Source organism: Trachurus trachurus (genome assembly GCF_905171665.1).
Source record: "Trachurus trachurus genome assembly, chromosome: 14".
NCBI lineage: Eukaryota > Metazoa > Chordata > Actinopteri > Carangiformes > Carangidae > Trachurus > Trachurus trachurus.
The window spans coordinates 27,545,616-27,567,943 of record NC_139903.1 but is presented as its reverse complement, the minus strand read 5'-3'; the positions used below and the strand labels follow the sequence as shown (position 1 = coordinate 27,567,943).

The following is a 22,328-nucleotide window of genomic DNA, read 5'->3' as shown; positions in this document are numbered from 1 at the left end:
CAGTCGTCCACGCAACATCTCTGTTTGTATTGTGTCGTTTTAAGCGCTCGACCTCGTGAGACGTCGCTGCCTCTGGTTACATAATTCTACAGGCTACCACATGCCCCCCCCCCCTTTTTTTTGTAAAGCGTGAACTGGCTTAAACGCATAATCTTTGCCGTCACATGATTGCAGCTCCATCCTCACAAGGTGCCTGGGAGTTGTTGCCTGATTATCCTCAACCTCTGCACTCCGGCATGTTTATTAGCCATGTGCTTTCACAACCGTACACACCCACACACACACATAGGCTACACACACAGAGACATACGCACATGAAGTCCCCCCCCCCTCCCCTCCCTTTCCCCTCATTTCCCTTATTTCCCTCCAGTGTCTGTATGGCTGATAATGAGTGCCTGCTGTGCTTGTCCCACTGCTGCATGTGGGGCCCGCTGTCATATTGGCTGCAGACAGCACCGCTGCCAAGTATTTCCCCTCTCCTCCTCCACCCACCTGCACCCCCCCCTACCCCACCACCCCCTCTACCCCCTCTTGTCTGGGTGTGACAAGACCCTATGGTGAGTCCAGGCCCGGGGTATTTATGAGCGCTTTAGCCGTGAAACATTGCACCTTGACAGATAATCTCATCTATTTCCCCTGCAGCACTTTGAGCGGTGTGTGTGTGTGTGTGTGCGTGATGGAGGTTTCTCATATTTTATCACTTAATTCAATTTTGAGCAGGATTTACCATGTAGCGCCGCTGATAACACATTTGAAAGCATCGTAAACAGCATCGGAACACGAGATGAATATTAAAGTGAGCGTAATTTTCTTTGGTGTTTTTTTTATTTTTTTTTAACTGATGATTATGTTGGGAGGAGGTTTATCTATGCTAATAACAAGCTTATAATCAGTTTGTAATGCATCACTGTGACTTGTGGGTTTCATTTTGGTCTTATCGGAGCTCTGTGACCAATAATTGGTTTTTCCTGAGCTTTGCTGTGAGAAACACCAGGGCTTTCGCGTGATTTTTTTTTTTTTAATTTGCGCTGCAGAGATTTTCTGTCAACTTCTACCCGGGATCAATTCGGCAAAAACACTCCAGTGCCCCCTCAAACTGATTATTTGAATCGGTATCATTTTAATGCCTGATCTCCTCACTAGAGGGGGAAAGAAAAAAAAACACATTCCCTTCAACCTGTAGGATTTATGTTGTTGTTGTTTTTTTGCAGCTTAAATTGCACAGAAATCATTTTTCATGCTGCTGTTGAACCATTAACCCAGGTCTGGTGGCAACACGGGTGTTAGGGCTGTAAGTAACGGTGATGGTGGATAGGGTGGGTGGGTGGGTGGGGTCGGGGGCAGCTGTTGTTGCTGCTAAATGGAATCAGCTGATGGGACCAAACAGCAGCGACGGAGGCCCTAAATGGCCACGCCAGCTGACGCACTGAGGGACAAAAGAAAATGGAGGGAGTACATTTGTGTAATGTCGATGAACAGGTCATACGTGTGCGATCGTGCGCCCGCCGGAGAGGCCGGAGGGGCTCGGGTGGGGGGCCACGAAGGTGACCCCTTCTGGACTCGGAGGAAGGAGTAATTGAAATGCCCTGTCGCTGTGATTCCATTTCATTTAAGCTTCAGCGCCCGTTCGGCTTCCCTATTGGTCGATTGAGCATTTCCACAGAGACGGACTGTGTTATGTCATTTACTCAAGGCCGTATAAGGGTGTGAGGCCGTGAAGAGCCAATGACACCGCTGGAATCACTCTTTTAGATGGAGTTGTTTTTTAAGAAGATGAGGGCTTCGAGGTCAGCTGGCAAACGATGGGAAATGTGGTTTATAAAGAAATGGCAAGGGCTGTTTGACACTAGATGTGTGTGTGTGTGTGTGTGTGTCTGTGTAGGAGGTTTCAGTCTCCACTGTGCTCCGTGTTGCTCATATCGGATGCAGACTGTGTTTTTCTGTTTGCTGTTACAGCTGCTGTGCATCGTATCAGCGAGTGTCTGTGTTTGTACTGGATGGTGTGTGTGTGTGTGTGTGTGGGTGGGGGAGGTGATGGGTGCTTAGTGGCAGTGCGGACATCTGTCTCCAACTGTGAGACCCCCGCCTCCCCTCCAGCCTTTCCAGACCCTCCCATCACCACTGAAAAAAAAAGAAGAAAATCTCTCACACACACACACATGTTTGTATGGCTATCTTTGTGAGGACACTCATTGACATAATGTATTCCCTAACCTTAACCATCCAAAACAAATGCCTAACCTTAACCATTACTCTTAACCTAATTGAAACCTAATTATAACCTAAATGGGTCTGAGAAAGTGAGGACCAGCCAAAATGTCCCCACAGTCCCAAACGTCCTCACTCTGATGGTGTAAAACTCAATCTGGTCCTCACATGTATAGCTGTACAAGTACACGCACACACATAGCAATATCCTGTGCGGGCCGTTTCATCACAGTGTAGTGGTTGATAGGGATCGGAGGGGGTCCACTCTGGATAATGAGAGTGGCTGATGGAAGGTGGTTTCTGATGGGGGGCCCCCGTTGGGCCCAAGGGCCTGGAGAGATATTGCCTTGGGGAGCAGGAATAAACGCTTACAGATACGACACAACAGAGAAGAAGATGTGTATATGTGTGTGTGTGTAACTAGGTCTGATAAAGCGGCTGTATGACGAAAGAGCAAAAAAAAAAAAAAACATCAGTGTGTTTTTCGAGTGTGCGTTCACACCAAAGCAGATTGCTTCATGTCAGGACAAGTGTAAGCTGACGGATTGACAGATGACCGGCTCAATCCCCCCTACACACACGCACACACACAACAGCCTGAGCCCCTTGGACACTTTTCTTGACCCCCCCTCCCCTTCATCGCTCCCTTTGCTCCTCCAGCCAAGGGACTATCTGTCACACTCTCTCTCTGCCATCTGAATATTTATTCTTTGGGGTGCACACACACACACACACACACACACTGACACATACACAGAATCCTTGGAACATTAACAACAGCGATAAAGCCATTTAATTAAAAGTGAGACTGAGCTTACCCCCAAAGGTGTTTTTTATGTGCAATTAAATGCTCAAATGACGCCCTGATATGGAGCAGGGGTGTGTGTGTGTGTGTGTGTGTGTGGGTGGGGGGGGTGGCAGAGTCCCCAATACGTCGCACATGTGCTAAATCATACAGGTCCGGCACTGGCAGATAGATATTACTTCCATACAATCGCACACACTTTGTTGGGCACAAATTAGATAAGCTTCTGTCTGCGGGTTTTTTTTAATTTTCGTAATGATTGGGTACGGTTTCTTTTGCAAATTTGCACATCCATCAGGGGGACATCAGCGGCTGACGGATGCTCCGTGCAGATGGGCCGCTGTTTGTTTTAGTCATGACTGATGTGTGTGTCGCCGGGTAAAGAAACACAATGACACCGATGCGACACAGACGGTGTCAGTGATAAAATCTCCTCATGGTCTATGTAAATTTACATTGGGATGTTTGCTCTCCAGATATTGAGTTGAGAAACAGCTGATGCATAAAACCACCAAGTGATATATCACATATATGTGTTGTTTGGCTCAGTTGAATAATACCTGACAATTGTACTAATTATCTTTGCATCATTGAATGGATGCAAAGATGCAAAGTCATTTTCTGTTGGCTATTTTTGTTGATGACAGATCCAATCATCCTGGATTTGGCTGATACGACTCAAACAAACATCTGGAGAGATGTTCTGCCTGATTCTTTTAGTTTCTCCTCATTCATTCTTTTCACTTTTTCTTCTTTCAAAAATAAAGTCCTCTCCTGCCAAGCTTCTTCAGACAGGGAGTCCTCTGTTCAATCAGAGTGTAATCAATAGTCTTTTGCTGTCACGCTGCCTCAAATCGGCGCAATCTCGCCTCCATGTTCCACGGGCGGCACCGTGTGGAGTCACTGGACTGGACCACAGCGAACATACGACCCCAAACCGATGTAGTTGGGTTTCTCCGACCAGAGAATGTGCTGCCAGCAACCATCAGCCTTCTTCTCATGTTCTTTGGCAAAATTTGATTGTCTGTAGTTTTGCGAGCATTGGGTTTTTTTCCCTTCTTGGACGTCCTCTGAGTTTCCACAGATGAACCTGGAGCCAAGCTCTCTTACCAGTCTGTTTTACAAGACGAGGTTATGTAAATACCGAATGTGGACCGACGCCGCTCCCTCTGGCTCTTTGCCTTCCGCGGCGGCTGTGTTTTAGCTCATGTTCAGAAACCTACTGATGCTCTTATACACAGAGTCAAATATCCTACACTTAATCTGACAAATAATGAGATTAAATATAATAAGATTAAGTCGCTAAAATGTTTGAATCAGTTATCTAGTCACGCTAGGATTTCTTGTGTCAACAGTGAAAACAGGTAAATGTCAGAAAACTATTAACTCTAGTTGTATCTATCACAGTGCGCTAACATGTTACAGTTGCCATGTACAGATGTGTACAGCTGTGGTCATTATTATCTCTTACCTTGTGTGGCTGTGCTCTTATTATAGTCTGCTGTTCAACCCCAGTGGTGGGGATTACTCTGGCTTTGTTGAAGGGGTTTAAAGAACGGGTCAAAGTGCACCCACTTAATATGGGCCCCTAAGGGCCTCATGGGTAATTGCCAGTGCCTAATAAACTTCTGGAGACCTTCTTTTTTGCTCAGATCTGGGGAGTGGAAAAGATCAGGAGGCCCCTGGAACCGTGATCTCAGAGCGGTGTGTGTGACAGGTCACCACGGTGGTCTTTTAACCCCAGTTGCATGATAATTCAGACCCGGGGTGCAGCGAGCTGTCACATTTCCCTGCCTGCTTTGCGTGTCGGGACGGGGCTCCCGGACAATTTAGTCAAGGTTTTGTAATCTGCTGTGAATAAGGTACAGATAAGGTCAGGGTGTGGTTTGGCATATCATTTCAGGATTGGAGGGACCAATGGGATTTGGAATGCCCCAAATGCTCTGTGGCTAAGTAATTGGCCATCGGGATACGGGCCTGACTACAGCCATAAGTGGCAATTTCATCCCTCTCAGAGACATGGATACAAAAAAAGACAGCAGCATAATGGTTCAGTATAGCCAACAATGAATTTGTGTAGAGCGGTATCAGGGCAAAGGCAAAGCTCCGGATCTGTTAGCTAATGAGGAAATGAAAAATATCCTATTCTCCCCTCAAACACTGATGTGGCCGTCTCCCATGACCTTGATTACCAACAAACAGGCAGATTTATCTCCTCACATACACACCCACACTTTACCCTCATTCAAAGAGGACGCCACGCTATCTTGACAGGAAGAGAAACGAGCCTTCGCTTTTGCTGGGGCGTACAGCCACTGACACCGAGATACTATAAATTTTTCACACAGGCCCAGGTAGCAGAGATAAAGAAATCCTGAGAAGTCTGAGCGCGAGTGGGTTCGTGTGAATGGATGGATGGATGGATGGATGGATGGATGGATGGATGGATGGATGGATGGATGGATGGATGGATGGATGGATGGAGGGATGGACCGATTTGATATATGGATGGAGATGATAATGCTAATGGCGTGGGGCTTTTGTTGTGCTGCTGGTGCTTCTGTTATTAGAGGAGATGTGTCATTAATCAGATGAGCCAGTGACCCGCCCCTGCTGGCCTCTGACATTCGATCAGCACTGGCACTTGTTCCTCGCTGACATGGACTCACACTCATTTGAATATGCAATAAATGTATACACATGCACAAATGCGCTGTACGTATTCCAGCATCTATCAATACAATACCATTTTATTGACAAACGATACAACATGTAAGTCAGTGCTGTACATGACCATAAACACATGAGGAGGGGACGAGGGGGATGTTTGTTTCAGTAGAAGATAGCTTAGCAAGTTTTGCACTGTGTCATACTCCACAGCTGTAGTAAACCATATATTATCCTCAATGAGTGCATGTAGTCTGCAAGGCTTTACATGTCAAATTAGGTGGTGAAGCATTTTAAATGAAGCACTGCAATGCAAACTGTCATGGGCACATGATGAAACTTGTTTGTGCAACTGAACTTACTGGAGTTACTCTCCTCCTTCTGAGGCAGTTCGAAACATTACTGAATCCAGTGCATGATAAATGAAGTGAAGGAGATTGATTCTTCTGATGTAGAAGTATAGTAAATGTTCTAACACAATATTGTTCACATGGAAAAGAAAGACTACTGAGAGAAAACAAATCCTGTATGGTTGGATGGCCCAGGTCCAGGTGGGCGGGGCTCGGGCCACGGCTGAGAGCGAAGTACGGCTCATTTGAAGGCTTGGTTTCTGAATACATGCTCTCTGCATATCTCTGTGGACTGAGGTGTTGATACTTTTAAAGTACTAATATAGAACCTAGACTTTGCTTTATAATCTAAAGGGTCACAGGTATCTACTTTTATACTATATAGGGTCTTGAATGGACCAGAACCTTTTTAATTCAGTTGGTAACAATTATTCAGTCATATTTGCTCGAACTGTCACTATATTCTGGAAGAGGTTCATAGAGGGACCCGACAGTGCATCGTCTTGAAATTTCCGAACAAGTCGCAGACTTTACTTTCACTTTAGTCAATTTACCTACTGTAGCTTTAACTATAGCCATTTTTGCCAATTTGTATTATGTCCTGGCTGAAATGTACAATGCCTGGAAAATCTATACTCAATCAAAGAGAAAGTGGATTTACATGTCTGGTATAAATGTGGCTGCTGTTGATTTCATTTAGTTGATGGTTAAATCAAATGACAAATAGTCATTGAAAAAATAAATGAATAAGACAGCACTTTAATATTTTCCTCAAACATGACAAACTTACTGTATCTGTCAGTTTCTGTGCTCGGGGCATGTTTACAGAAAACTGTGCTTTGACTCAATGATGTCTTTAGTAGCGATGTTCAAAAGTCTTTGACAAGCTGTTGGAGTGAATTAGGATGCTGCTTTCTGACATGACTTGCACTTTTGAGGTGAAGTAGTAGATTCTTTGTGTTTATCTTTACAATGCCTTTGACAGGTCCTGCATTTTGCACACTCAGGGAGACTTGAGTTGAGGACAGGAGCTGAATGTCATAATTTTAGTACGACTAATATCATGGGTTGGATCACCTTAATGTATGCAAATCAGCTGCGTTATGCTCCTGCATCAATTAATCATCCACCAAACTCCTTGATGTCCAAAATCTCATCTGCCCATAGCTTCAAAGAGAACTTTGTGGAATATTTGAGGGTAGAAATTTGATAACCCCAGAGTGCTATTTTTTAAAGAGTTGCTGCTTGACTTTGGAAGTTTCTTTATAAATGCCTAAGAGGGAGTGTGATGTAAAAGATTGTGAGATCTGCTTTTCAGATCAGCTTCAACATTTGGACCAGATAGGAATGCCGTACGAACCCTCCCATTGGTTTATCCCTTCTGTAAATCCCCAGAGTGGCTTAGACCAGACTTGTAGCCTGAAGGCCTGCATGGGTTTGACCTCATCCTGGTAGACCGGTGCTGTCAGTGCACCACTCTAGACGACAAAAGCATCCACCATACCTGTAATCTGAGAGGTTGCAGAGCTCTAGAGACTTCAGAGAGGAAGAAAAAGCCCAAATGCCTTCAGGTAACATGCAGATGTTGACTACAGAAGAATCAATTTGGAGGTAGGGGAGGCGGATGTGAGTCAAAGACAGGTCTCTAATGTCTTATGAATGAAGTCAAAGAAAGTAGAACAGAGGTAGTTAATTCTGGCTGTCGTATCCAGAGCGGGGTCCCTCTGCTCATGCTGATGTGCTTGTTTGAGCGGCGACTTGTTATCTTGACCGCAAATCCTAGTGTATTTGTGCATGCACAATTACCGGGGGAGTGTGTATATATGTGTGTGTGTGTGTGTGTATGAGTGAGTGAGGATGGGATTGAATAATTCATCTACTTTGTGTTTGTCAGCTATGAGAGCCTTCATTATTGATGTGCTGTGATGCTGCAGAAATCACACAGAGTTTATGAAGACCTTTGGGACACGTGCATACCGTGATTGACTCGCAGTTATACAGTATCAGTGTCCTGTCAGGGTCCTGTCCTGCTTTTGTGTTTATCGGCCAAACTGTGATGGATTGTCCTCATTTGTTGTGCTGCGTGTGTGCAATCTTTTTTTTGCCATTTTCTGCCTTTTCTCTTTGAAGGCCAAATGTCAACATGATGTTAATATGATTTCATCTATGCGAAGTCAGATAAAGCGTCAACAGCAAGATAAAGGAGACATATTATGCCCCCATTCCACAAATGAAAATAGTTCTCAGGGATCTTAAAGACATGTCTGTGACATGCTTTGGTCAAAATATGCCAAGGATCAAACATCACAGCTCTGTTCATCCTCTCAAAACAGCCCTGTTCAGAACGGCTGGTTTCAGTGCCTGTCCCTTTAAATGCAAATGAACCACTACTTGCCCCGCCCCTTCTACTGGTACCAGGTAGCAGTGGTATTATGCAAATTCAAAACTAGTTACATCACTGGAAGACATCCGAGGGAACAGCTCGTAAAGCCACGTGGATTTCAACCTAGGGAGTCTGAACATTACAGATTTGTTTCGTCAATTCTTGCATTTTGGGGGCCAAAAGGCAAATTATTTCCATAATATGTCACCTTTAAATGTCATCAGAATTGTCCATATAAAAGACAGCATCATCGGCCAAGAGGTTTTCGCTCTTTCTAACCATCCGTCTGCACCTTTGCTGTTTTTTCCACAGTTCTGAGAGACGACTTCCGTCAGACGCCCAGTGACGTGGTGGTGGCTGCTGGTGAGCCGGCCGTCATGGAGTGTATCCCCCCCAGGGGCCACCCCGAGCCCACCATCTCATGGAAAAGGAACGATGTGCGAGTCAGCGATCAAGATGAGAGGATCACTGTGAGTAGATGCACATGTGCTTTTTTAAAATATTTTTGCACATTTACATTGCAAGTTTACATTCACATTACTTACACACAGAGCAGCTGAAGATGTTTCTATGGCGATAAGGCCTTGAAGTAGACCCATTGCCAAACAGTGTAAAGAGCTAACAGAGGAGCCATCTGTCATGACGCTGAACATGATGGAGTGGCCTCTCTCCTCACCAATATGCTTCAATATCCTCTTCCCAACCTCCTTCGATTTGTCTTCTTTCTTTCCCCTCCTCCACTGCCCACCCTCCCACCCTCCTCCTCCTCCTCCTCCTCCTCCTCCTCCTCTTCTTACCTTTATCTCCATTTTCTTCTCTGCCTCTTTCCATCCTCCTCCCCCTCCCCTCTCCTCTCATTCAGATCCGAGGAGGGAAGCTGATGATTTCCAACACCAGAAAAAGCGATGCTGGGATGTATGTGTGTGTTGGAACCAACATGGTTGGATGGAGAGACAGTGATCCTGCCGAACTGGTGGTGTTTGGTGAGTTATTATCACTGTATTTCATTCAAGTGTTGAATACACAGTGTAGGAAATGGAGCTTCCCGAACACACACTTTCCTCTCTTCCCGTTCCCAGCCTCTTGCTGCATTTATATTATTTGAGTTGATCTTTCTCCAGCCTGGCTGATATTCCTGGTGGAGAAGAAGATGAATGTTTCTCTCCCAGCTGCCCTTTGCTTTGCTCTCTTGACCTCCCTTTCTCTTCTCCCCTCGGATTTTCTGCCTCGCTCAGCCTTGCGCAGCGCCAACACTACAGGCATTCTCAGAGTGTGTATTGATCTGAGAGGAAACGGATAGAAAATTGATATTTTCTTCATTTCAGTTACCCCCCAGCCCCCTCATTCTCATCACCACCACCACCACTAACACCAGCACCGTCCAGATTCCTCTGCTCCTTCTGCACAGAATTAAATCGAAACCCAGGGCAAAGCAACTTAATTTCAAAATTGATGCCTCTGAAAATGCAAAAATGACACTTCCCCTTATATTTAATGTGGCTGCCATCTGTGAAGCTGGAAACATAACAGCCACTGCACATCTGCACTGATTTATTTTCACAGAATTTAGAGCTTATTATGATCGCAATAAGAGCTTAGAGTGCATATATTATGCATGTTTTAGTCGCCCACCTGTGCAACTCGATGCGGTCTTGCTTTTTGCATCTACTTGTTTTATAATACCAGCATACTCATTGCAGCAATAGGGTATTGCATGTTTAGGTATGGTGGTCTGGTTTCAGTCTCATCTCTATAATAATCTGTTAGTATAGTATAATATAACAAGTATAATGTAAATGACAATAAATCAACAGAGATTCTTCATCAGTACCTGCATGTGTCTTGGTTCTGGTTCTGAATCTGGGCCTTTGTTGTCCTCAGTTGGCTTGAAATAAATATTTAGAGAGAGCTCTAATGCAACACAGTGGATATCTGCACCGTTAAGCACAATAGACCTCACAATAAGTCTCATTCTCCTCTTTTATTTCATTACAGCCTTTTTTTCCCATCTCTCTCTCATTTGAAATGATATGAATTTGGCCAAGCTGTGTCCACTCCTCTATTAGATGAAAGCCAAGAGTTATAAATTGCTGACAAATCTGAAAAAAAAAGTCAAACTGCAATTAGGCAGTTGCACCACAAGCAGTTTTAATCCTCCCTCCCCCTCCCTCGTTTTCTGTCTCCTTCTAATTCCAGAGAGGCCCATGTTCACCAAACAGCCGGTGAACCAGGTGGTGCTGGCAGACGACACAGTGGACTTCTACTGCGAGGTGCATGGAGACCCGACGCCGACCGTCCGCTGGCGGAGAGAGGAGGGAGAGCTGCCCCGGGGCAGGTACGGTGGAAACAACAAGTACAACATGATGCATTAGTACCCAACCTGGTGTCATCATGCTAACAACACATGCTGGTTGCCAACGCTGGTACTCGGCAATATGTTACATTTCAATGTACAAAGAAACATGTAAGACTGTAAATAAGGCCCAGAGCCCTGCAGACTCAGATGGGACATCATCATGTCATCTCTACGGAATTATAAGGTCTTATCTGACAGTTATTGACATATTCCAGTTCTTATTAACATAATAGGAGGTGTTTTTTCATGTTTACAATTCCTCTACACTACACAAGTGTTGCTTACAAGTAAATTATGAATAATCTGTTAGTATTCTGTAAAACTCATTGTTTCCTTTCATGCTTTGTCACAAAGCATGAAAAGAAACAATGAGTTTCACAAATTGTGAGATAGAACCTTATCATTTCTATTTATTTATTTATTTTATTTCTTAGAATTATAAGATTCTCTCTGCATTTGACTTGTTTTAAAAAACACCATGTCCAATTTTTTAAGGATTTCAATATTTCGCAAATAAAGTACATATCAAGTGTGTTTAATTCCAGTATATTACAGAAACTTGTTCCACATTTCAGTTTGACTATTTAGCATGCAACGACTTTAAAGGGATATTTCAACATTTTGGTAAATTCACCGAGGTTCATTACCTTCAATTATCGGTGCAAGCTCTTTTTAGATCGGGGGAGCAGAGACGAGAGCTGCTCAGCTAACGCAATGGAGGCTCATGGTATTTCCACGTTTCCCTCATCAAACTAAATGCACAGTTCAACAACTCAAAACACTCTCATGGACAACTTGTGACCTGCACGTTCGCCTTGCTATACAGTAATAACGCATAATTATGTAACATTACGACACATGAAGCAAATACTCTTGCGCTTTTGAAGTCACTTGAGTAGCCGTGTCTGGAATGTAGTTCCGACTACCGATTTGCCTTGTAAACAACTCTGTCTCGTAACGTTCTGTTATTATCTCATAGCGTGGTGAATGTGCAGGTCACAACTTGTCCACCAGAGCGTTTTGAAGTTGTTGGATTGTGTATTTGATGAGTTTGATGAAGGAAAGCCGAAAATACCGCGCGCCGTGCAGAGCTCACGTCTCTGCCCCGCCGATCTAAAAACAGCTTGCACCGACAATTAAAGGTAATGAACCTACTCTTATGACTGCAGCGATTATGGCAATAGGTGAATTTGCCAACATGTTGAAATATCGCTTTAAACCTCAATATCTCAATCTGGTCAGAGTGCAGATAGAACTCTATAACTCCAAAGGGATGATGTGTTGGGAACAGGAAGAAGCACATACAAAGCCAGACAGAGAGTCATCTGTATCATGTGATGCTGAACCCTGACAGTGTGTGACAGCAGTCCTGATACTCTCACAGGTTTACACTGTGACTGTGACAGTCACACTCATTCACTCCCTCCCTCCCTCCCTCCCCCTCTCTCTCTGTCTCTGTCTCTGTTTCTCTTTGTGGATTTGATTGGATGAAACTTTAATGATCCCCCAGGGGAAATCCAGTAAAATGTTCCCTTGTTGTCAGCAGGACTCAGATCTGCTCAGGGAGACTCTGATGGATTTTTTGACCGATGCCTCGAAGCCACACAGGACAACTCACTGTCTCAGGCGCCCATGTGTAGCGAACACATTAGCCACTCAGTTCAGAAACTTACTCCAAAGCCACAGCTTTGCCTCGTAAAACGCCTCGCCCCCCTCCTCTTTATATCTGTTTGCCAACCTTTTTCAGAGAGAATGAAAATCCTTCTCTCTGCCTCCAGATATTTATGTAGTCAGCCAGATAACGCTGCAGTTCTCATCCCGCCGGCAGCAGCAGCTTTCCAGTGAAACGCTGTCGTTGTCTTTACAGATTCGAGATCCGCAGCGACAACTGCCTGCGACTGACCCAGGTGCGAGCCGAGGACGAGGGCACCTACACCTGCGTGTCTGAGAACAGCGTGGGCAAAGCCGAGGCGTCGGGCACGCTGCAAGTGCACGGTGAGACACGGCCTATTCCACTTTACCCCCCCACACACACACACACACACCCGCACACATGACACATGAATCAGACACACATCCACTGTCAGGTCTTATCTTTGGAAAGTCCAGCTGATGCACATGACACTGCACAGTCACTGTGGAGGTGTTCAGAATGGAATGATATGCAAACTCTTTTTCTCATCATCTCCTTTTATTTAATAGTAAGTGTGAATAATATGAAAAAAAAAGTGCTTGGGTGATACAAAGGAAATAAGTGTAATTTTCTTAACAAAAGAAAGCCGAAAGCTGCTGCCAACTTAAAAAAAACATATCATTAGACAAGTGAGACAGGGGGATAGATCTGCACTCACTATCCTTCGCCTCTGATTTAAAACAAATAGATTTTGACACTGAATACATGAGCACAGATGGACAGTTTTGCAATGATGCATCACAAAATGCCCACAGCTCAGCTACCAGCAGGCTGTCTCATCTAATTGTCCTTCTTTTGATGCATTACATTATGTTGCTTCTTTTTTGTGGAGAACTTTCGGTAACACTTTATTTGACGCCTATCTCTATAACCACACTTATAATGAGGTATAATGCAGTTATAGCACTGGATAACTATAGTTATAAAAACTCATAAATGATCATAATGCTTTATAACAACAATCATAACACACTATAAAGCATTTTATCATGACTTATAAGGTCAGGTATTATAATACGTTATAATTGTTAGTAACTCGCTGGCAATGAATGATTATAAATATAGTTATAATGTGTTATAATTGGCTTATGAACGTGTATAACTATCATTATTAACACTCATAAATTATCTTAAGACTTAATTACAATAAGCATTATAGAGCATTATAACTCTATTATAATACATGACGATAATAAGCCATTATAAAATGCTCTATGATGTGTTATGCTTATTGTTATGAAGTCTTATGATAATTTATGAGTGTTTATAATGATAGTTATACACGTTCATAAGCCAATTATAACACATTATAACTATATTTAATGCAGTTACTGTAACTGTAACGTATTATAATACCTGACCTTATAAGTCATAATAAAATGCTTTATATGCTATAACTGCATTATAACCCATAAGTATGGTTATAATGCGTCAAATAAAGTGTTACCGAACTTTCCCATCGAGTCATTTTCTTTTTTTCCCCTCTCACTCCTCTCGGGCCCCTGAATATCCAGGGGCTTTGACAACACGTCCTAATGTTATCATCTAATGTCCAAGATGGTTTACAGCCAGAAGATGTTTCCCCATTGGACGACAGAAAAATAAGCAAATAGACGGAAAACTTTCAACAAGCCCCGGCCTCGTCATCCCTCTGGAGGAGATCAAAACACACTGAAATTACATTAGAATAATATGAGTCCCTTGAAGAGAGAGCGGCACCCGTATGAGAAATCTGTCATTTGTGATGATAAAAGGGAATATTTAGAGTTTCACTCCGCAACAGCTGATTATGTGAGCGGGGCCCCTTCAGTCTGCACAGGCACTTCTGACATCTGTCAACACATGTAGGCTCGCAGTCTACATCCACATGCACTGATAAACAGACACAGTGTATTTGTTGGTGCAAGAGGCAACACTCACGCACGCACACTTTACTAATAGAATTTAGTAGCAGAATGAAGAAGTCGTTCCCAGCAGCATCTGTTAAGCAAATGGAAATTGATTGTGGGTCGGTGCGTGCAGCTGCAGTATTAGGGATAATAAGTGTACCACACACGCACGCACACACGCGCACATACACAAAGGAAAATGACCACGTACGGGTAGAGAAACCACAGATCAATCAAAACACAACCTCTCATCTTCACCTGTAATCCACATTCAGTTCATCATCACACCAATCCCTCCCCCACACTCGTCCTCTGCTCCCTTTTTCTTTCAGGAGCACTTTATTTTAAATAGTAGCCAGTTAATTCATGTTATTACAGGTTTTTAAATGGATCTGGGTGGTCATGGCACTCCGGAGTTTCACTCTGTCATGTTCAAATGTTTCATTTTTAATATCACCAATTCATCATGAACTCATCATCTCATTTTTTTTTCATTCATCTTTCTGTTCCTCTTTTTTTTTCCTTTTCCCTCCCATTTCCTGCATCATTCTGTCGCAGTCGGCCCATCCAGTGAGTATTCCATTTCATCCCATCTTTGCATGCACGTGCCTGTGTGTGAATTGATTGAGAGACATGAAAGAGAGAGGTACTGTGTGCAGAAACATACACATGGCTGCTGTTGCTTGTCTGCCAATAAGACAGGATAGTAGGCTAACTTTGCATAGCCACCATTTACAAAATACATGTTGAAACAAAGAGCACTTAGTTACCTGGAAGAGATATGTCTGGGCTTTTAAATATGGCACAGTTGGTTTTTTAAAATTAACTCGACAAGGCACCTAGCACTTTGGTAGTAAAGTGTTTGCACTTTATTGGATTTGCACAGAGCATAACTGTTTACCCTATGTGCAGCACTTTGGTCGACTGCTGTCGTTTTAAATGTGCTATACAAATAAATGCTGACTTGACATTTAGCTATTTTTTTTAAATATTATTTTTGGGATATTTTACCTATATCTTTTCTCCATTTCAAAGCATGACTGTGTTGTCTTCCATCACAGCTCAGCTCCCTCTAGAAGAGAGGACTTAGACAATGTGTTGCATCCCTTTGCTCTTAACCGATGGAACACTGGGCCAGAATAACTGGATATCATTGTGTGCGATGTTGGGCCATAAGTGTGCGCTGATGCATTGAATGGAGTTAGTGTTAAGGGTATAAGGAACAGTCAACTGTCCTCTGTCTGCTCCAGGGCTCCCCGGGGGCCAGACACCTTCTTATAGTTCAAGGATTTACCAAGTTGGATGTGAGAGTGGTGTGTGCTGGTGGAGGATGTATGTTTTATCTTTGTTGGCTAAATGGGTTCGGCTTTGTTCATATATATCAAGGTGGGGGAAACTGGCTGTGTGCAGATATATTTAGTTAATATAAAGAGACAAGGTTGTGTTAATGAACTAGAAGCAGGTGGTAGACCGCTGTGCGTGGAAGCTTCTGAGGTTGTCAGCCAGGAAACGTGATAAAAGACCCAGTTGGGTGCTGGTGGAGGGTGTATTTTTATCTCTATGGGCTTTAGGAGGTTTGGATGTGTTTGCTTGCACTATAGGGGTGAGGGAATGTCAGGTTTTGCAAATATATTATAAAGAAAAATGGTGTGTTAGTGAACCAAAGCAGATTGGAGACCTGTTGCATGTGTATGGAGGCTTTAGAGGTGGTGAGGACAGGACATTTTTTCCATCAACTGCTGCTGCTGCTGCTTTGTTTTGTGAGGAGATGGTTGAATAAAAACACACCTTTTGTATGGTACAGCTCCCAGTTTGCCCATGGGGTACTTGCCATTTCAATGTTGTGTAGAGTTTGTGTGGATGTGCTCTATATGTTCTGTGTTTTTTACCTTTCTGCAAGATGAATTTCCCTTTGGGGACAAAAAAGTTGAAAGTTGAAAGTTTGACTGGGACACATCTCACCACTGTCTTTAGATCATTTTTGCTGTACTATCCAGCTGCTTTATGGTCATCCTAAGACATGTGTTTGTGTTATGTGTGCAGAAAGCAGTGCAATGGAGGTCTGACTCATCAGCCAATACTGGTCAACATCAGACCAAGCCTAAGAGGACGGTCAGTTGGTATTAGACCAGCCTCTGAGAGTGAGCTTTTATTTTTCATAACTGCACTCCAGGCGTCTTTTAGCAGCTTCCACTACCATTAACACCAAGGGTCTGTCATTTTAGTGCACAGTAGAACATAGAGCAAAGGAGACACTGTAGAGTGTAGATGACATGAAACAGTGCAGCAGTCATACACTGTGCTCTGACAATTTTATTTTCTCTCTGTTAGAAAAAAAAGAAAAAGTCCTCCACTCTGTGAAGTACAGAGTTTTTCCAGTGTTTGTTGTTGCGCCCTCAGCTAGCTGCAGCGCTGACAAACTCATCATGTAACACCAAGCTGTCGGGCCATGATACCATTTCCACCTGTACCGGTGGAATCCAGCTGATTAAATGAATAAAAGCTGCGACCGAGAAGACACCAACAGGAAAATACTAATGCGCTTGAAATAGAACTTTTTTTTTTTTACCATGCAGTAAAAATATTGTTTCTTCACCGCTGTGTGCGAGCTTGTCATTAGTATTCCTGACAAACATGCCATGGAGGAAAACAAGAAGGAGTTGCAATTTCTTAAAGGTGTGTGAGGAATCTGCACCCAGACACTTTTTTGTTTCAGTCTCACAACATCGAGTGTAAACGATGGTTTCTAGAGCCACTTTAACTGGGTTATACATATGTTGTTGTCTTTGTGTTTTTCTGTGTTATTCTGCAGTGTACATGTGTTTCTGAGACGAGCTTGACACTTATTATTGATACTTATGGACAAATCGGACGTCAACAGATTTATGTCCATTAGAGAAACAGTTCTCTATATGGAGCAGTCCATCACTGGTCCACAACATAGAATTAAACCAATTATCACCTTTAGTATTGAGCCTTAAATCCATTTTTTTTTATATTATACGTCCAAAACCATGGTTTCCTTTGCTGTGTTTTTAAAAATGTTGACAGCGTCTCTTCACTTACAGACTTTGTTGCCGTCAAGGAAATGAAAACAAAATGACTTCCTTTCACTGTGCACTCACTGTGAAATGAGCATTTTTTTTCTTCATCTTCAAAACGTTAAAAGGAAAATCTTGAATAAATGGGATATGAAGGTGTGGAATAGTCAATCACTGAAATTAATGGGCAATTCTTGGGTTGAAAAAAAAATTAGATTGAATATGACAAAAAAAAGAAAATCACAGAGTAGAGAACATGTAGATGAGGGCCAACAGGGAAAGAGAACCGTAACATTTCCTTTTCATCTGACATACTTTTTTTTTTTTTCATAACACATGGCCGTGATTTCCATTTGACATTGGTCAGAATAACAAATGGGCTCATTCGATTGCTCCCACTGCAAGAGCTCTGACTAACACATCAAACATGCTGCTTGATAACAATCAGGAAGGAGGGCCCGAGCCAACCAGGCCAATTATACTCAAGCTAAATAAACTTGCAGTCGAATTAGAGCCAAATGTTCCCCTGTAATATTTTCCCTCTGAAGATCTGTCCTCTCTTTAAATTGTAATTTACACCTTGATGACACAATGGTAAAACAGAGGCTACGGTATAATGTTTGTCAGTGGTTTGGTTATTATTATAGTTTATAACTTGCCGAATTAAAAGAGACCTTCGCTAAGATGAATATCTGTCCCAGAAATTACAGAAAGAAGCCTGAGCTAGGAGAAGTGAGTTAGTATGCAGGTCAGGAGGAAGATGTTTATGTGTTGCTTAGCAACACTGCATCAGTCCAGAGGCAAATGCAATATCTGTTCAATATTTCATTGGGATTGTGCTCTAAGTCAACCATTGTGGTGCAGCAGCCCAGTGGTTCAGCAGGAAGAGCATGGAGACCATGAAGAGTTTGAGTTCACCCTGTGGTTCTGATGCTCACACACACTCCCCAACTCTCCTACCAGACTGTTACTGACTAAATTAGGGCTGCAACTAACGATTAATTTCATTATCGATCAATCTGTCGATTATGTAAAGGATTAATCGATTAGTTGTTAGGTCAATAAAATGTAAAAAAAAATGTTGGAAAATGTCAATCAGTGTTTCCCAAACCACAGGACGACGTCTTGTTTTATCCACAAACCAAAGAGATACTGTCATAAAGGAATAAAGAAACCAGAAATATTCAAATTTAAGAAGCTGAAATCAGATAATTTGGCCTTTTTTCTTGGTGACCAAAGAATCAGGGAAGCAAATCTGTATCTGCTGTAAAATCTCTCCTAACAACAGGCCAAGATGGCCGTCCCACTGACTTCTATAAACTTACTTTTCTTTGTCAGTCATCTTGAGGCAGGAGAAGCTGGTTAGACATTCTAAACACAAAGCCTTATGGGGGAGTGTTTCTGGAACTTATTCCCAGTCTGTTCTATTAAAGCTGTACCAGCCCTACAATTCATATATTGATTTTGGACAAGTAGGCAGGAGTTCTGGGCACAAAGGTCCAACTCCAATTAAATAAAAGCACAGATGAGTTATGGGCCGGCTATAACACGGCCACCTCCTCAATCTTCATTTGAGAATGGGAACAAACTCATAAAACAAAAGAAATATATATAATAATTGAAAAAAAAAGAAAGCAAACGCATGGGAGAGAGAGAGAGAGTGTTAGGAGTGAGAGAGGCTGATGCTCATGCAGCAGCAGAGTGTGTTTACTGGAGCGTAAGTGTGTGAAACATGCCGTCTGCATCAGCGTGGGACTGTGACAGCTGCCTGTCACATCCAGGCCCCGGGGGGAACTCCTACTGGGAGGGTGTGTGTGTGTGTGCGTGTGTGTGTGTCTTTGTGTTCCCCTGTCTGTGATAGCTTCAGTATGTTGCTGCAAATCACATGTCAAGTGTGCGGGTGTGGGTGTAGGTTCGGGAGGTGGGGGTGGGGGGGAGTGGGGTTTAGGTAGGTGAGACGCTTTGGTTGTAAGCACTTTGTCTGCCTGCGCCGTGTGATCCGGAGAGGAGCGCTCACCGTGCGACAGCGGCGCAGCAAATTACAGACTGATCTGTGTGTCTGTGTGTGTGTGTGGTGGGGGGGGGGGGGGGGGGGGGGGGGGGTGAGCGCAGTATGTGGTGAGCAGCTGAGCCGCCGTGTGTGTGTTGTTGTCTGCTCCAGGTTGTTTCTGCTGACAGGGGTTTTTATTTTACTTCCTCTGAAACCTGGATCAGCATCACCGGACCAGAGTGTCCTGCTCTAGCTTACATCAGTGTGTGTGTGTGTGTGTGTGTGTGTGGGTATGTCAGAGTGAAGAGCAGAGAAAGATCACAGCTGTGGTTTGTGATTCCACTTGGTTAGAGAAACACTGTGTAGATGAACAGCTGACTGCTTCATGTATTATTATGGGGTGCAGAACTGTCAATCATGAACATAGTTCCTAGAATACAGGGCTGGGATCAGGCTGTAGGGATACCGTCCCATTGGCACATTTAGCGTTGTAGTCGAGACCACCTGACCAGAGCATACCAGGCCAAGACAAGACCAAGACCAAGGGGGGGTGGGACCGAGAATTCCAAGACCGAGACCAAACCAATGCGAGACCATCTTCAAGACCATTACTGTGTTCAGTACCAGTACTCATAATAATCATGTGTCTTGATATTTACATTATTCATCCTCAGCTAAAAAGAAAAGGTAATTTTATATAAAATCTAAACCATATTTAATGTAAACATAGTTTGGATTGAACAGAAGAACACAACAAAGAACCTGCTGAAGTCTCCTCCACTGTTGACTCTGGTACGACCAAGTTTTTCAGATGGTTACACAAGCAGAGACTTTTGTAGGACCATTTTAATTGTCTTAAAGTTATTGAATTAACATATACATAACACAATAAACCAAAGTGAGTGAGTGACAGAGACATTTGCATTAAAAAAGATGTCACTGCAGCTGTGGTCTTGACTGGTCTTGAGAAAAAAATCTGAGTCCAGCTTGACAGAGACGATTCCAAGACCTTGAAAATGTGGTCTCAAGACTGGTTTTGAGACCAAGACCAGTCTCAAGTACTATACAACACTAGGCCCATTGCATCAGAAGTTCTAACCCCACTTAGGCAACGTTTATCATCTTTTATTCATGTTGAGAGTGAATGATACAAACTGTCAGCATTAACATGAGCTGCTGTTGCCTCTCACCAAATTAGATCTCATCTACTGTACAACAGCTGCTCACAAAATCACCTCCACTTTTTTTTGTGTGAGCTGCTTTTATTCTGAAAAGTTCTCATAGAAAATTCTAAGGATAGACTAATGAAATGCTGTCCATACTGGTGAGAAAAAAAATGACAGCACTTTTGTAGATCAGTCAAACTTATAATCTGTGCTTACATGTGTACTGTATCAGTCAGTCTCTTTGATTAGTCTGAGCTGTCTCTGACTGACAGACATGAAGCTACATAACACTTGTCAGGGTCCAGGCCGTCGTCTGATGTTGAACTCAAAACTTCAGACACAATCCTGACCTTCTCACCGAGCTCCAGTCTTAACTTCAGCCTGGCCGTTAAAAAAAAGTAAGGAGGTGACAAATGTCTTCTCTCTGGTGGGCCTCTCCTCATCTTCACCACAGCACTCGGCTCTCATCACACAGAACCGCACTAATATTTAAAGAGAGCCAGCACTTCACACCCAGACTTTCCCTCCTTCACTTTGACAGTTTCTTATCGTAAAAGCGGGTGGCAATATAACTTTCAGTGCTCATCTATTTTTGCCTCCCTCTTGGCATGTTAGCCTTGTTATGTGTTCTCCGGCTCAGGCAATATCCTGCATTTGAAAGAAGTCTCTCAGCTCCTTTTGAATTCCTATCTCCACTGTTTCATTCTTTATTTAGACATCCCCCCAATTTACCTCTCTGACACTTCCTCCTTGCAGTTATCGGTTTACGTTTCCTTTTTTTTTTCAGACCTGCTTATACGTTTCATAAAACTGGAAAATGAAGGTGTCAGTCAGGAGTTTGATAAACAGACCTTTTCTTATTCCTTTTTAAAGAGCTCTTTAAGCAGTAAAACCTGCTGTGCCCAAAAGGAAAAAAAAAAACCCAGCAGCCCAGAAAACTAAATTATTACACAAGCGACATGCTGTGCAAATACTGTAATATCATGCAGACATTGTTTGCAGATTTTTGTCATGTATATTTCAGCCGCTCTGTGACAACTGATCTCCTCTGTTTCCATCCCATGTGAAGATACTAATGTTTCTCCCTGCCCTAAATCTAAAGCTCAGTGTCGCGCCGAGTGCACCCATTATTGCTAATTATTTATTACAGCCTCAGGCAATGTGCCGGCTTGCCTCCTCAAATCAAACATTGTTATTCTCCAGACGGAGCTGTGTAGCACACCAAAATGGCATTTTAATAGCCTGAATCTTCCGAGCTGTCACTGTATTTGGGTCAAAGTTATGGCGCTGTGTCAGGCGGGCGTGGGCGGCGGGGAGGGGGAGTGTGTCTGTCTGTGTGTGTGTGTGTGTGTGTATGGGAGGGTGTGTATGGGAGGGTGTTCTCAGGTGTCTGCGAGTTTTTGTCAACTGGTTCGCTCTGATGCAGCATTTTTTCTCATGTGTGTTCATCACGCGTGTGTGTGTGTGTGTGTGTGTGTGTGTGTGTGTGTGTGTGTGTGTGTGTGTGTGTGTGTGTGTGTGTGTGTGTGCACAGGCCTGCGGTTAGATTATATAAGAAGAGTATTACCCTGCCTTTCTTTAATATTTCAGGCCTTGCATCAGCCATAACAGGAAGTCTGTCCTTGAGGTAGAAGGAGGAGGAGAAGCAGGTGTTCCCTTCTTCTTCTTCTTCTTCTTCTTCTTCTTCTTCTTCTTCTTCTTCTTCTTCTTCTTCTTCTTCTTCTTCTTCTTCTTCTTCTTCACAAATCACGGGACAGTATCAGCTGTTCATTTTACCCGA

The 22,328-nt window shown here is 43.2% G+C and overlaps 1 protein-coding gene across 1 annotated transcript in view; it reads left to right on the top strand.

The window, feature by feature from the left end:
• The window catches only part of robo3 (roundabout, axon guidance receptor, homolog 3), a 104,031-nt gene that overhangs the window by 37,459 nt on the left and 44,244 nt on the right, over positions 1 to 22,328 (top strand). Inside the window, exons 3-6 of the mRNA XM_083985985.1 lie at positions 8,726 to 8,883; positions 9,276 to 9,396; positions 10,610 to 10,748; positions 12,637 to 12,764. Of these exons, the coding sequence (XP_083842111.1) occupies positions 8,726 to 8,883; positions 9,276 to 9,396; positions 10,610 to 10,748; positions 12,637 to 12,764 (546 nt within the window). The remainder of the gene's footprint in view (positions 1 to 8,725; positions 8,884 to 9,275; positions 9,397 to 10,609; positions 10,749 to 12,636; positions 12,765 to 22,328) is intronic.